The sequence below is a fragment of the Glycine max genome, chromosome 16, assembly GCF_000004515.6.
Source record: "Glycine max cultivar Williams 82 chromosome 16, Glycine_max_v4.0, whole genome shotgun sequence".
NCBI lineage: Eukaryota > Viridiplantae > Streptophyta > Magnoliopsida > Fabales > Fabaceae > Glycine > Glycine max.
The window spans coordinates 19,243,488-19,260,280 of record NC_038252.2 but is presented as its reverse complement, the minus strand read 5'-3'; the positions used below and the strand labels follow the sequence as shown (position 1 = coordinate 19,260,280).

General features: G+C 34.2%; 2 protein-coding genes and 1 non-coding gene across 3 annotated transcripts; 1 reads left to right on the top strand and 2 right to left on the bottom strand.

Annotated features, from left to right (window-relative positions):
* The first annotated feature begins 1,044 nt into the window (after nt 1-1,044).
* LOC112999889 (small nucleolar RNA R71) lies at nt 1,045-1,151 on the top strand. Its single transcript, XR_003265107.1, has one exon. It is a non-coding gene; the product is annotated as a small nucleolar RNA R71 (small nucleolar RNA).
* A 4,733-nt stretch (nt 1,152-5,884) lies between these two features.
* Nucleotides 5,885-8,883, bottom strand: LOC100799811 (uncharacterized). The gene is made up of 5 exons (XM_003547810.5): nt 8,728-8,883; nt 8,422-8,521; nt 6,434-6,495; nt 6,289-6,347; nt 5,885-6,198 (listed from the first exon to the last, which is right to left on the bottom strand). The coding sequence occupies exons 2-5, from the start codon at nt 8,499-8,501 to the stop codon at nt 6,181-6,183; spliced, it is 219 nt and encodes a 72-aa protein (XP_003547858.1). The 5' UTR covers nt 8,502-8,521; nt 8,728-8,883; the 3' UTR covers nt 5,885-6,180.
* Nucleotides 8,884-10,713: 1,830 nt separating this feature from the next.
* LOC102660319 (protein trichome birefringence-like 3) lies at nt 10,714-12,092 on the bottom strand. Its single transcript, XM_006599172.4, is given in 5 exon segments — nt 10,714-11,044; nt 11,435-11,460; nt 11,462-11,594; nt 11,751-11,947; nt 12,078-12,092. Coding segments are annotated over 5 exon segments (702 nt in total).
* Between the last annotated feature and the right edge of the window lie 4,701 nt (nt 12,093-16,793).

Genomic DNA, 16,793 nt, shown 5'->3' with positions numbered 1-16,793 from the left:
AAGAGGGGGAATGTGCTGCTTCTGCAAATCAGAATTACCTGTGGAAGAAGATTCACCTGCACAGAAATTGTTAGGTAAATTTTTGTCATCACCTTTTTCTGGAATAGAGTGAAGTTTGGCAGGTTCATTTGCAGATGAGGAAGGTGCTACGGGTTGAGGTCCTTGACACTGCTTTCCCGACCTCAATGAAATGGCACTGACATTTTTGGGATTTTGGACAGCTTGAGAAGGCAGCTTGTCAGAATTCTGGGACTGTTGTTGATTCAATTGGGTAGCCAATTGTCCCATCTGATTGGTTAAGCTCTGAATGGAGGCTCTGGTCTCTTGCTGAAACTGCATGTTCTGCATAGTCATTTGCCTCACAAGTTCTTCGAGGGAAGGTTGTGGAGGGGCCTCAACTGTTGGCTGTTTCAGGGGTTGTTGCTGTTGTTGGATTGGTGGAGGAATGTATGGTCTGCTTGGGCCAGCAGCATTTTGGAAGGAAGAAGCAGGCTGCTGTTGTTGTTGCTGAGGGCTGGACCATCTGAGGTTAGGGTGATTCCTCCATCCAGGGCTGTATCTGTTGCTGGAGAGGTCATAATTGCTCTGCTGTGGTTGATTTTGCTGCTGAGGTTGAGGAGGTCTATTGTAAATATTTGCAGCATAAGCTTCAGGCTGCTCAATTGCTCCAGGTTGCTGCATGGAAGGGCAAAGGTTTGTATGGTGGTCAACAGAGGAGCACAAACCATAAACCCTTGCGACAGGTACAGATTTCTGATTCAAGGCCAGCTGGGTTACCAAGTTAACCAATGCATCCAGTTTGCCTTCAAGCTTCTTAGTTTCAGATGATGCAGATGGGTTTGTAGCTACCTCATGCACTCCTCTAATGACTATGGCATCATTTCTGGCGCTAAATTGCTGGGAGTTGGAGGCCATCTTCTCAATTAAATTTCTGGCTTCAGTAGGAGTCATGTCTCCAAGGACTCCACCACTGGCAGCATCTATCATATTTTCTCCATATTACTGAGTCCTTCATAAAAATATTGGAGAAGAAGCTGTTCTGAAATCTGATGGTGGGGGCAACTGGCACATAGTTTCTTAAATCTCTCCAAGTACTCATACAGGCTCTCTCCACTGAGTTGTCTAATACCTGAGATATCCTTCCTGATGGCTGTGGTCCTGGAAGCAGGGAAAATTTTTTCTAAGAATACTCTCTTAAGGTCATCCCAGCTCGTGATGGACCTTGCAGCAAGGTAATACAGCCAGTCCTTTGCCACTCCCTCTAATGAATGAGGAAAAGCCTTCAGAAATATGTGATCCTCTTGGACATCTGGGGGTTTCATGGTGGAGCAGACAATGTGAAATTCTTTCAAATGTTTGTGCGGGTCTTCACCTGCAAGGCCATGAAACTTTGGAAGCAAATGAATCAGTCCAGTTTTAAGAACATATGGGACATTCTCATCAGGGTATTGGATGCACAAGCTTTCGTAGGTGAAATCAGGTGCAGCCATTTCCCTTAGAGTCCTCTCACGAGGTGGAGGTTGTGCCATGTTCTCAGAATGTGCAAAATCAGAATGCTCAGAATCAGAATGCTCAAAATTATAATGCTCAAGATCAGGATGTTCAAAATCACCAATAACAGAATGCACAAATTCACCAGTTATGGAATGCTCAGAATGATCAAAAGGTATAAAATGATGCCTAACTAATCTATGAAATGTCCTATCTATCTCAGGATCAAAGGGTTGTAAGTCAGATGGATTACCTCTAGTCATACACTACATTCAGCATGCACACAACTAGTTGCCTTATCATGTAAATAAAGGTGTAGGTTTGAACTACAGCTACCCTCAAATGATATCCAAATGACTTGAAATTTTGTGAGCAACCTTATAAAATGATGAGAAGATAGCACAAAAAATTTCAGACAAAAATTCAAAGTCTAACTATGAAAGCTAAAAATGGTAAGTTAAGAAAAATAAGTGAATAAAACTTGAAAAATAAAAAACTTTTGACAGAATCGCTTTTTTTGGACGATGGAGACCTCAGCCGCCTACGGTCGGCTGCCACGGCATAGGAAATTTTTTTCTACCCCAAATGCATATATAATAATTGCGATTCTGATAACCGGAGCAAAAGTTATGGCCGTTTGAAGTTTTGACAAACACAAAATTTGCTAGTTTTTTGGAACTTTCAAATCTGACCAAACTAAAGGCTCTAGCTATTTTTCCCACACAATATGGATTAAAAGAAGTTACCACAAAAAAATTCAGCCAAAAATAACAACCCTAGCTACCAAAACAAAAAATAATTCAGCATGGGTGGTCGCTAAAATCCGTCTCTAATTGATTTCTACTACTACTCTGTTTTTGCCGCAAGCACAATCTTCACAGCGAAACACCCAAGACTGAAACAGGGGAAACGCTTAATGGGAAAACTGAAACAGAACACACATTAAACAAAATACCAGGACACTAAACAACACTAACACACATACTAACACAATACTAACAATTTAAACATAAAACACGAAAGAATTAAACACACAACACTAGCTAGCTATTATGAACCTTTGGACACTACTCCCCGGCAACGGCGCCAAATTTGATCGAGGCCGTACCCGAATCAAATAAACATGAAAATGCAGTAACTAGGAAGTGATCCTAGGTCGTTTCCCAACGAGCAGTGACAAACCAAATGTTCATAATATACTTGCAGTAACAGTAACAGTAACGATTGGGGGGGGGGGTTTGTTTGTTTTGTGATTAAAGAGCAGAACAAGTAAACTGGAATACGAAACTACTAATATTAAAAACGGGTTGTTTCCTCTGATTCAGAAGCCATTCTCTTATCCTGGGTTATGGAGAATTCGTCCCTAACAGTCAACCACTTAATCCAACCCTATTTCAATTTACTAAGCGAAAATCAACTTAGGGTTTTCAATACGTGATTAGGCACCACGTACACCAGTTAGCCCTTCATCCATTAAGCATGAACGCAAGTTAGGCTCAGAGGCAATTAATCGAACACGAAGCGTGCACTGATTAATATTCACGAAATTGGGATAACTGGTGAAGGGAAACTGCCAGGAAACCACATTACAAGCGAAACCTCAAAGAGAGTTGGGCTTCGTCCTCAAAAGGAAACAACACCAGAAAATCTAGCCTTCCATGGATTCAAACAGAAAACGCAAATGAAACATGAAACAGAAACATAAATGAACAGAAACGTAAATGAACAGAAACGTAAATGAAAGTAGAAGAAGAAGCACGAATGAACTCGTAATTAGAAGCAGAAAACGGAAATTTGCATTAAGAACGAAAATTGTAACAAGGGAACAGAAAAACGTGAAAACCTAAAACCAAAGCTCTGAATAATGAAAATAGCATAACAGAATGCCCTCCACGAATCCCAAGGCAGCTATTTAAAAAGAGTCACTCAAAGTCACTGGGCCCTATTACAATACTCTGGCCCAAAACGAAATAAACACTGAACAACATAAAATAAAATTGCGAAATTTCCTAATTAGAAATTAACTAAGGTAAGCGCTGTTTTATTTGCCCTCTTCAAGTCCACAACCAAAATCCGGATTAAGCCCAATGTTTCATTAATTCCTGAAATTAGATTAAAAACATCAAATTAGCTAAATGAGCCCAAATAATAAAACTGTCTAATTAATTGACAATTAAGACCAATCAATAATTAAAATGGTGCAAAAAAGGTTTAGAAAATAGAAGAAAATGATGGCACATCAAATATGCATTTACAACAGAATTCGAAATTGCTAACCAAAACTAAAATTCATCATTGCTTAAAGTGAATCCTTGGAATGATTAGTTGTTTAGCCTTCAATGGTCATCACAGATGGAAGAACAACAAGAATTAAAAAAAGAAAGGAGAAGAATAGAGTTGAAGAGATGAAAAAATATAAAAAACAAGTGAGAGAAGAGTTTTATCTAAAACTTGTACTAGAAGTTAGTGTTTATTATAGAAAGTGACTCTCACTAACTAACTAACTCTAAAAATCAATTGTGAAACCCGATCCGATCATTGACCCGATCAAGGTAATGGGTCAGTGGTCCAACCGATGGGTTAGTAATTGACCTAATTTGACCTGATATATATTAAAAATTTAAAATTATATATGTATCTATTATATATAAGTATATAACTAACATTATTTGAGTAAAAAAATTCGTCCATACTTTAAAATTCAAAATAATAATAATAATTAATAATTAATAATAATAATAATAATAATAATAATAATAATAATAATAATAATAATAATAATAATAATAATAATAATAATAATAATAATAATAATAATAATAATAATAATAAAGACATCAAAACGATAACGTAGACATAGTCCTTTTTTTAAAAAAAAAAATTGGTCAGATTGGACCAGCTTAACTGAGGTCCAGTGACCTAACCGGTCAAGTTAATTGCATGATCTTCCAATTGTGTGACCAATTCAATAGTGAAATTGGCCCAATTAGACCACCAGGTCTCAGTTGGACCGATCTGTGTGGTTGGACCAAATCATATTTCACAATTATGCTAAAAATACACTAAATAAACTAATATATACTCTAACTAATTAGAAGTAATGGACAAGCCCTGATTTGACCCACCTAATCTCTCTAATTAAGCTAATTACAAAATACAAAGGCCCAAAATTCGCAACACAAAATCCAAGTGCAGAGACTCTAACTTCCAAGCCCAAAATGAGCCTCAAAGCGACAAGGTTCTGACAAAATTGTAGCTCTTTTCATTAACTTTTTAGAGACTACTCATATACTCTTTTTGGAGTTCTGTAACATCCTGTAGGTCCTACACAAGACAGATATATCAAGTAAGTACAAGTCTGAAAGTAAACAATGATCATCAATTAAGTCCAATTATTTGTCTAAGAACAATACTAAATTAAGGTGAAAAAATAAGAGTAAAAGAAATGTCAAATAAGCTAAAAAATAAAAAAATAATAAACTAAAAATACTCTATCATTATTCAGGCTACAAGTGCAATGAGACTACAAGAAGCAGAATTTGAATCAAACCCATGACTTTTTTCTTCTTCTCCTCCTTCTTAATCAATCAACCAACCAACCTTATAGTTCTTAGTGCAAATTAAATTTGACTCCAAGGTTGTCATGAATAAAATAAATGGCATTGTTAAAGATGTTTCTGAGCTAGGTAACATTTTAAATAAGTGTAAGCCCTTATTGTTAATCAATCAAACCTTTTATATTAGTTATATAAGGAGACAAACTAATGGTGTGACTCATGTCCCGGTAACACCTTTTTCTAGTCTCCAACTTTTTCAGCGTATTCCGATTTATATTGCTTCTTTGGTTATTATTGAAATTTACATAAGCTTGTTTCTCAAAAAAGAAAAAAAAAAAGAATAGCCTGGCCATTTCAGCCAATTGTTAGTTCGTAAAAGAGAAGTGGCCTATCCAACACTTTTCACCACTCAAAATTTTAACACAAAATAATAAGAGGAACTAGTTAAGCAAAATGGATCCATATGAAAATATCTTTATACAAAAAATTTCACCACTTAAAACCTTTCACACAATTGTGCCTTTATCATCTCAGTTGTATCTTTACAAAAAAAATATTAAATTTGTATGACTCTTATTATTTTCTCTGTGTGAATATTTTAACTCAAATGGATCCATATGATTCATATTTCGACAGTAAGCTTGAATGAAAATTTAAAAATGAGTTAATGACATTCAAACCCAACATAAATTACATTGAGAAATTAAATGAGAAACGTATGCAAAAACAAGGTAACAATTCTAGACAACATGCTGGTGAAAGAAGTCGCTTACAAATGATTTGGCAAGAGGCCTATTTGTGCCCTGAATTCACCTAGGATTCCCTAGAAGAACAAATTGAATGTAAAAGGTATCATTTTTATTCAGTAATAATCCGTCCTCTATAGTTTCAAATAATAAGGCAAACTAATATTGGTGACAAAGTGATAGTATCGTAAACTAGCAATAATATCCTCCTAATCCTGTTTTCAGTTCACCAAGCAAACTGAAAAACCCTTGCATCCCAACTTTTGAGATCACGAGTTAAGAACCAAAATATATTACAACAAAAGAAATTTACAAAAACCCAGCCTTGTCACCAGGAACATCTTTGGCTAAAGAAAATCAGGACTCCATTAGCAAGAATACCAAAATTACTGGTTCTTGAATGACTGGAAGAAACAAAAGAAGAAGGAAAAGTTAAATGATGATAATCACATTGTCAATAGCTGATTTAAATATTAGTTTTTTCAGCATACAACCTCCATATTTTTTGAGATGTCCTTGATCTGCTCAGCTAGCTCCTGCCTCTTCTGAACAGCTGCCGGAATATATAACACAAGTGTGAAACTGATCTATTCACATGGTCAATAAAACATCAAAAGACAATCATTTTGGTCCTATTACCTTTGTTAGAAATATCTTCAATTCTTTTTGATGTCCTCACTGCAAACCTCTGAAATGCAGGGCTGTGAAATCACAATGAAGCATTAACATAATAAGGTCAGTAAACAAAAAAACAAGAACTAAAAGGGTAAAAGAATTTTGTGTAAATTTAAATGGATAATTCAAAAGCTGGAACGCCTTGGACATTGAATAGACCAGCATTCTAAAAATGTGTACTTGATTTGGAATTCACAAGGCAATAATTGAAGCATATCATGGATTGGAGACTAGGGACCTGCTTGATTATTATTCTCTTAAAAAAATCTTTAAAAACCAAAAAATGAAAAAACATCTTTTAGGGTGCACATATTTTTTATCTGATTATTTTGAAAACTTGTCCTCCATAATTACTTTTAGACTAAAAAAATTGGGAGCACATTTTAGTTGTTTTTGTATCTCTACTCCCACCTAAACCCACCCAACCAGTACATTTTCCTCTGCATGCATCACTGGTTCCCCACAGCTGCCAACAAAACAAAGGTTTCCAACCTTCATGAAGCCTAAGCCTTAGCCTTCAGACAAACTCCGAACAACACCAATGTACTAAAGAGGGGGATCAATGCCTTTCAATAGGACAGGGTGTTCTGCATTAACATAAAGTTGTGCAGTGGAAAGAAAAAAGCATTCCGTGTCATACGGTAGGAGATTTACAGTTTGAGTTGGATTACAATCTTTGCCTCAAATAACATAGACTCCCATGAGGAGATTGTCCAGGAGAATATGTCTGAAGAGAAATAGATAGGTAGAATGGGAAAACATTTCAGAAGACGATGCGTGTCCTTGATCATTCAAAACTTGTTTTCAGAAAAAGTATCAAACAAATTTAGGAATATTTATACTCTATAAAATATTTCCTTGAAATAATTCTTAAAAACAAGAAAACAAAAAAGAATCAAACAGTCCCTAGAAACTAGAAAGATGCAATCTTGAATGGATTGATGGCATGCACATATAACTGTACTCAAATGCCTTCACAGGAAACAACACTCAGCATAAACATTCAACAAAGAAGCAAGTCATCTTGAACAAGAACACAGCTATAAAATTAATAAAGCCCATCAGATGCAAAAAAAAGGGAGGGAAAATCGAGGGAAAAATTGGGTTGGAAAGCGTGGAAAACGAGGGCAAAGATGGGTTGTACCCCTGGGCATAAATCATACTATTGGCTGCAGCAGTGGGCACGACATAAAAAAATACGCAATGCTCACAACCTGTAGCATTAACAGGCTGCAATGTTAAGATGCTATAATAGCACACGATTGACAAACCTGATGTCAAGCTTTTCTGTAATTAATGAATACTTCCAAAACATAGAAATTGAAGTTAATTCTACTAATCAATGCAATATTATAGCTGGGTCATCCTATGGGTTGTTTTCATGCACAGGCACAAATATGGTTGATTCAAGGTTTCCAAATTTTCCATATCTCTCTTACTCCTCTTGTTTGAGTCCGTCAATCCAAAATCAGAGTGTCGGCAATAAAAAAAATCTTCAAAAAATATGTTTGCTCCAATCAACACAACCATTTTTTTTCCACCAAGGATATTCTCCACCCCATCAAAAACTAATTGCTCTCAAGCCGTAGAGATCACTAAGTTTTGCCTTAACAAAACACAACGCAACCATATGATTCATGTACAATCCACATTAAAATCTAGCTAAAATTTCTAAAAATCAGCACAGGAAAAACTAATACAACAAAACGCATATTACCAATTATCATAGGAATATATGTGCCCATGCAGCAAACCATTCAAACACCTTAAACTTACAGTGCAACCATGTTGCCCAGGAGACACTTAAAAAAAACTGAAAAATCCCCAGAACAGAAATTTCCGACAGCCAGAGAAGGAAGCATACAACCTCAACAATCAAACGCATAGATCAAAAACAAAATTATAAAAATTAAAAAATATACAATTAAAAAGTTGTTGCATCACGTACGTACCTGTTGGCAAGCCCATTGACAACCACTTCATTCACCACGTAAGAGAGAACCCTCTGCACGAAATTCGCACCACCGGCCATGATTATTTCTCAGCTTCAAACTGCAAGCGATTCCAACGTTACCCAGAAAATAAAAAAAACGCAAAATCGCCCGAAAATTAAAACTTTTCAGGTAGCTATCAACAATCCCTAAGTTTTCTTTTCTAATCCTTTTTTTTATCTGATGAGAAAACAAACAAGCGAAGAAACTGGAGAAGAAAAACAGAAATCGAGAGATGAGAGTTGAAAAGGGTAATTAATCGCAAACCTTGATTGAGAGGAGACGAGGGGAGATTGATTGAAGATGTTTCTGGAATCAGAATAAGGCGGCGAAAGGGCATAAACTGAGCGTTGAGTTTCGTTTATATTGGTGCCTTACACTTCTTGACATTATATTGAAACGCTAAAATATTTGGATGATTTTTAGGATAAATTTTTATGAGTGCATGAATTATTTTAATTTTTTAATTTAGTCTTTATTTTTAATATTTAATTTTTTAATTATTTTTTACTGTAGTTACAATAAATAACTACACGGAATTGAGTAATGACTCAAAAATTAATATTGTCACCTTCTATTTAGGTTTGTATTGGTATTTTTATTTTTTCACAAGCCTATTCCGTTACATTCAATAACAACTTTGCTTTGGACTCACTCAATTGACCTAGATAATTAATTTTTCATAATCAACAGTTAAACAAAAGGATCCAATTAAAAACTAAATAGAAGTTTAAGAATATAATTGGAAATAAAAATAGTCGAAATACCTATTTAAAAACAACAAATAGAGACCTAAGAACTAGCTTAACCTTGTTCTAATTCTCTATACAAATTTAATATATATATTTTTAGGAATTTAATTTGTTTTTAGTTTTTATATTTTAATAAAATATATGTTTTTAGTTTTTAACTAATTGGATAAAATAATAATTTCTAATACTAGGAATATATTTTTTTACACACTCTTTTAAACACAATTTTTATTTATTTATTGTAATTTTTAATACATTCTAACCAATTAAAGATAACATGTTTTTATCACTCCTCTTAAGATATATATTACTATATTAGAATGAATGTGCTAAATATTTTAGCAGTAGTATGCTTTAATTTAGACGAAGTTAAATTTACAAGATAAATAATTTTATATATTTTACAATAGTTAATTATTAATTTTAAATATTTTTTTTTGTAATTTATTAAAATGATTAATAAAAGATACAGGTGGTACGTGCGTCTAGCCAGTATTAGTAACTCGGTCAAACCACCCACAACCATTTATAATTGATTGGGGGAGTAACTTTCTCGTTTGTTATGATTCACAATTCTCCGAGCATAAAGAGTAAAAGCAATTTGGGGTAAAAGAGTAACTTTTTTGTACTATTATTCAAGTAAAGTGGTTGAAAAAAATGTTTAAGCATGTAGTTATGTAATCAAAATCATCCTAAGTCTGTCTTTGATTTAGGAGTAGAAGAAAAAAAAATAGAAGAGAAATTTTGTGAATATATGAGATTCACACTTTTTATATTTTATTTTAATTTTAAAAAAATTCTTTTATTTTCATCATATCTATTTTTATACTCTAAACTAAGCATAACATAAGTGTTTGTAAGTGGAGTAGAGAATTTTCCTATCAAACTAAAATTAAATTTACAAATCTTTATTCTTCTCTAGTTTAATTGAATTTCTTATTTCATTTTGGGTTAAAACAATTTTTTAAAGTTATTAATATTTGTACATTTAATTACTATAAAATAATCATTTTATGAATATATCAATGTTGTCATGGAATTTATTTAGTTTTCATCTTTCTTAACCATGCCCCAAATCCAAACTTATTTTCAAAGATCACATTGAAAAACTCTTTTGATTTTTACACAAAAAATAAAGTTTTGCAATTTTTCTTATTTTAAATAAATTTAGTGACGGGACAACTTGTGACAATAGGTCATAAGCTATGGAATTTCAAGATCTTCCTTTCACTTGCATTACATTCACTGTGACAACAAAGGTAGGCTGTGTAGATGTCAGATGACTATGTATGTATAAATGTAACATGGTGACAATGTGACCCTTTTTGGTTTCACAACGTATTCTATTGTCAACTCTATTCATGATGCACGTATATTTATATCACACAAATGGCATTTCAACTTGAATGTACACAAAACCAAATAGTTGACATCTTCATGTCACAAGAGTTAAGAAAAAAAGGGGCATGAATCTTTGTGTAAGATATTATATATTTGTTTGTTACAACATAGCCAAAAGTATTTGATTCCACGTATTAGGAACTCCAGGCAAACACCACTGTATGTAATCTGCATTTTGTGGATTAGCCCTTTCCTCTTCAGTCAACAATTTCCCTTCGGTTTCAGTGTAAACTGAACAATGTCCATCAATTCTGTACTCTGATATCTGTGTTATGTTGATGAATGTCACTGGAACTTTCATTTTCTTCGTCACTTTTGCCACCACACTCATTATTCTCTTGTCAGAACCAGTCCCCCAGTGCTTCTTTTTCCTCACTAGCTTTGTCTCATTGAAGCACTTCACACCTTCCATGTTGCCCCAATCTTGGCTTCTGAGAAGCAACACATTTGACTTGTTACAATCATGAGACATTTTACTGAGACATAAATGAAGCAAAGAACAACACTTGACTTATCATGAAAAATTGATTTTGAAGTCATCTAATTTATGTTTGGATTTTTGTTCTAATAGTAAGTTAATAGTAAACTTTAGTATAATTTTTTTTATCCAATGCATAAGTTACCTAAATTGCTTCAACTTAAAATCAATTTTTTAGATTTAGAATCAATTCATTTATGTGGAACTAAGCATGTGAATATTTTCACCTAAAATCAAGTTAGATGGTATTTTCAACGTGAATCCAAACACACATTTAACTTATAGCTTAAGTTGTTGCTATAAAAAGTTTAACTTCATTAAGGTTTCCTTAAGATAGAGAGACCTTGTATGTGTTGGTGACATAGTGGTTGAAAAAGACTCGTGTTTTGTTTGGATTGATGGTTGAGTCAATCCAGTTGGCCCACGTTTTCAAAGCTAACTTGTAAGCAACTGGGGTGTCAAACTCTTCATACCCTTCTTGTCCATTGGCAAATGAACCCCATCTGAAATTTGTAAACTAGAGGTTAGACATGTTATCTTGCTTTTGGCTAAAGATAAAATGCTGCAAGAGACTGTTGAATGCTTGTCATGAACAACAGAAGAAGAATGACGCACATATTATGCTGCTGATTTAGTAGTGAGTATCCAAGAAAGCTTACATTGTTTTGATCCTAATACCACTCATCCACCATACATAGGTGTTGAAAACAAGGATGTCCACGCCCATCCAATTTTTGGCTCTTTCAGCTATGGCATCCACTTTTATTATCCTTTTCTTTATATCTATGATGTCAATGTCACTGTTGGACTCCACAAGATATGGAACCCAATAGAATTCTATAGTTGCATTGTAAGCCTACGAAAGCACAGATACAAAAAGAATGAGCTTGAGTTTTCCAAAAAAGAAACATGATGTGTAAGAGTTAGTGCGGTTATTTGAAAGAATTCCTTCTAGTAATAGCTTTTATTGTGTTAGTGTCAATTACCATATGCCAAAACATTATTTACATCCTCAAGTCAACCAATGAAACTTTCTGCAAATTCAGAGGAGGTTGATGTTTTAAGAAATCAAATTTAGGAATTAAATGAATCACTACAAAGACAAGAACAAGAGCAACTAAAGACGAGACAAGAGTTGACTCAAACCAAAAATCAAGGATCCACAAGCATTGCATCCTCAAGTCAACCAATGAAGCTTTCTGCAAATCCAGAGGAGATTGATGCTCTAAGAAATCAGATTAATGCATTGAATGAATCACTACAAAGACATGTACAAGAGAAACTAGAGATGAAGCAGGAGTTGACTCAGACCAAAGAACAAGTAATAGCTTTAATGCAACACTTTGGATTTGTTGGTTCTTTGTGTCCATCTTCATCACCTCAACACAATAGTGTAAATGACGATGACTATAGTGACACTATTAGTGATCATATTGATTAGAGTTGTATTTGATATCTTGCTACATTCTTTTAAAAAGGTGTGTTGAGGATGATAGTGACACTATTAGTGATCATATTGAATGCGATTGTATTCTTGCTACATTCTTTTAAAAAGGTGTTGCCTTAACATATTCTCTTTAGTTGGTTGTTATTATTTCTTTATTTGTTTTGAAAGAGATATTCCCTTAAGATTCTCTATCTGGTTAAGTTCTTCAGTTTTTCTTTCATTATGATGCATGGCATGGTCTGCTTAGCGCCATAGTTATCTTCTTTAGCTTGTTGCTGGATCATGTAGGAATTTTTACTTATTCCTCTAACTTCTTTCTTTTATCTGTTTATTGGCATCTGTAAAAAAAGATCTTTGTTTATTGACGTATGATATATGTTATTAGATTCATTGTTTAGAATGACACTACTGACTAGACCTTGGGCTAAGTATCTTGTACAGTACTGTCTCAGTGATGGAGATCTCGAGTCATTTTTTTCTGTTGCCGAAATTGAGTATTCAAATTAGACCTTTTTTCTCTATGCAGAGAGGGCGCCTGCAGTTGCTGCCAAATTCACGTTCCTAATTCTATATCTTCTTCTTTATGTTTTTGGGTTTTTTATTTTTACAAATATCTTTGAAGGAAACAAGATTATGTTGTACATCTTAACAAGATTTTGACAAGATATGTAACGGAAATTTGTTCTTGTTAAGGGATATTAGTAAGATTTTATCAAAGTACACAATACAAACTTGATTTTGTTACGTATGTTTACAAAATCTTGCCAAGATGTAAAATAGAAGCAAGTTTTCTTCGTGTATCTTGACAAATTCTTTCCAAGACATACTACAATCCCACAAATACATTTTTCTCCCTTTTGTGTTGCATTGGAGCAGTCTTTTTATCAAGTGTAGACTGCACTCTTTATCACGGTACCACTAGGATTTCTTTCCTTTCAAATACCATTGTCCAACACTTATTCCAATCTAAATTTTCTCATTCATTCAAATCAAGTGATTGAACACAAATGATTAATGTGCTAAAGTTAAGGGAAATTGTTTGGGTATTATCTGAGTTTGATCCTTGATAGAAATAATTTTTTGTCAGATTTTACTTCTTATATCAGATAAGTATTCTGTCAGGACAAGAAGATACTTGATGCAATATATCCTATGAAACTGAGTACCCTCTCGACCATATACCCACATATTACATACAACATGTCTCAACCTTCAACATATACAAGTGATGAATACCATTCGGCCATGATTACTGTCAATAAACCTGCTTAAGGGTAATTACTTGGTTAAAAGTATCTAAGCAAGATTAAGAGGCGTATTACCTAACAGGTAATCAGAACATGCATGCCCATAGACCCAAGGCTCAGTAAGATAAGTATATAAAGGGAAAAGCCCCCAAGTAGGTGGACTGATTCACTCTTGAGTATTCACTAGATATCATCAACAAATCTGAGCTAAATCCTTACTTCGTTACTTGAGCATTAGAGTGTCTTTTGCAGATACTCCTCCTTGCTCTTTAGGACTTGTACGCACTAGAGACATTGACAAGTTGTTATCAGAGAGACCCATCGGCACAGTAGGAGACCCTTTTGAATAAGGGTAAATGTCTGGTCCATTTGTGACAAGAACATTTTGGCACACACTGTGGGGTCGAGTAAGATATATCTTGATCCCAAGATATTATGGCGATAACGAGAACTGGAACAAACACAATAGCAATGAAGAGATTCATGTTGAGGACCATACCAACTTGTTTTTGATAGTGCGTTACAAGCTCAAGTCTCGAAAATGCACAGGCATCACGCCCAAGTTGTTGCCTTTCGGTGTGAGAATGCCCATCTACGTGAAGTTCAGGTCATGGAAGCATGAGGCTAACCCACTTGAAGGATGAGAAGTTGAGTTAACCACAATCGGCTTACCCAAAGCCACCAATTTAAGTGTACATCCAGAGGACGATCAAAGAATGCTATATGGTCAGCCTAAGGTTACACCTTCATGCAAGGATGGAAGCCCCAAAAGTCATTCACTATGTGGTGGTTAAAATGAGAACCAAAGAGGTGAAGGAACTAGAACTCGATCTGAGAACTAACGATGACAACCAGGTAAAACTGGTAGAGGAGACATCCACTTTCCTGCTCAAACCTAAGAAGGATAAGTCACTCAATTACGAAACCAACTCTCTAATGACGACCGTAGACGAATACAATGGGTTATCAAAGAGCACACTAACTTATTCGCATTGCCCACGACAAACATGCCTGGTTTCAATCCAATCTTTCATCGTCATAAGTTAGCTATATGTAAAGATGCAAAGCATGTTGCCTAGAGAAAAAGAAAAATGGGAGAAGAGAGTTGTCGAGCAGTACAACAAGAAGTGACCAAGCTGATGGTGGCCCAGTTCATCAGGGAAATTGACTATTCCACTTGGCTTTCCAACGTGGTCATGGTAAAGAAATCAAATAGAAAGTGGAGGATGTGTACAAACTACACAAATCTAAATCAAGCATCAACTGCCTGGTCAATGGAGCAGTCATAAATAAATTGTTAAGTTTTCTAGATACATATTTTGGCTACAATCAGATAAAGATGGACCCAAGGGACGAGGAGAAGATGACATTTATCACCAAATTCGTAAACTTTTGCTACAAATTTATGCCATCCAGACTTAAAAACGCTGGAGCAACGTATCAACATTTGATGGACAAGGAGTTCAAGGGTCAGCTTGGACGAAATCTAGAAGTTTATGCAGATGACATGATGGTCAAATCTAACGATTTGGAAACCCACATTGTAGATTTAGAAGAAGTTTTCAGCCAACTCAAAAAGTATAACATGAGGCTAAGCCTTGAAAAATGTTGATAACTGCTAATTATGAGTATATTTTGGGGTTAAATTACATAGGAATTTGTAATTTTTCTCTCTTAATTTTTTCTTTTTGAGCAAATAATTGTTAAATTAACATTATTTAAGTTTTTGTGTAGAGAATATTAAAAGTGATGAATTTATGATGCTTAGTGAGTAAAATAAAGTCCAAAAAAGCAGGATAATTAAGGAAGGCGAGAATAATTAAGGAAAGCGAACTAATTAAGGAAAGCAAGATAAATTAAGGAAAACAAAATAATTAAGGAAAATAGAATAATTAAGGAAAGTAGACCAATTAAGGAAAACATGACTAATTAAGGAAAGTAGGCCAATTCAGGAAAGTAAAGACAAACTTAGTGTAAGAAGCCTGTCAATCTGAACTTATAAAAGAAGAAGAGAGAAGTAGGAAAACACACACAAAAATTCCAAGAGAATACAATTTTTTATAGAAGACAAAGGCTAGAAGAAGGAGAAGCAAGCATTGAGAGTCATTCTTTCCCTTCATTCCCTTTCTTATCTTTTCCCCATTTACTAAATATTTCCATCTTGCAATTGTAAAGCCTCATGACAATGTGAGGCTAAATCCCCTTTGTTGGCAACTTGGTAGTCAATTACTCTTGATGTAATTTCTCTTCCTATCTATTTATGAATATTACATTTGCATTATCTTTTTTTGTGCTTAATATTATTGTTTGTGGCTTGATCACCCATTTGCATGGTAAGTTTTAGGGATAGCGTTGGGAAACATTATTTTCTAATAGTACTGGGAAATGGTATCTAAATAAAGTCATCACTAGGGATATGTTGATATTTGTTTAGCCTATTATACATCTATATTCTTAATGCAATTTACTATTTTAGCTTTGCAAAGGGATTTGGGAGAGAAAATAGATAAATTAGGTTCTTTCATGCAGGGGACCAAAGTTAGAGTATACTAGTAGATGCAAGTGTAAATTGGAATAATTATAAATAGAGAAAAATCATTAAAATTACATCAAAGAGTAGTTATGGTAGGCTAAGTTCCCAACATTCTCATCTTCCGAATTTCCTTCTACAATAATGTTGGATATTCTCATCTTTTATGTATTTAATTAATTAATTTAAATTCTTGTTTAATTTCTCCTCTTGTTTGATCTAATTTTTTGCCAATTTAAATTATTGTTTTTCTCATAACCATTTCAAATCAATTTTATTTAACTTCTTTTATTAATAAAATATTTATCTACTTAGGTACAAACAAAGTCCCTGTGAATTCAACACTCGAACTTCTATTTTAACTTTACTACTTGGGACACATTGGTGCACTTGCCAATTCGTTAACAAATATTTCTTTGGGGTAGAAGGGGGGGAGGTTTATGACTTTCATGCTAATCAACCAAGGAACACACACTAA

What these genes read in the sequence shown, in the direction of transcription:
- LOC100799811 (XM_003547810.5), bottom strand. Translation starts at nt 8,501, where the DNA reads ATGGCCGGTGGTGCGAATTTCGTGCAGAGGGTTCTCTCTTACGTGGTG. An exon ending in GTCAATGGGCTTGCCAACAG is followed by an intron (nt 6,496 to 8,421) that starts GTACGTACGTGA and finishes GTGATTTCACAG; the next exon opens with CCCTGCATTTCAGAGGTTTG. An exon ending in TGAAGATATTTCTAACAAAG is followed by an intron (nt 6,348 to 6,433) that starts GTAATAGGACCA and finishes ATATTCCGGCAG; the next exon opens with CTGTTCAGAAGAGGCAGGAG.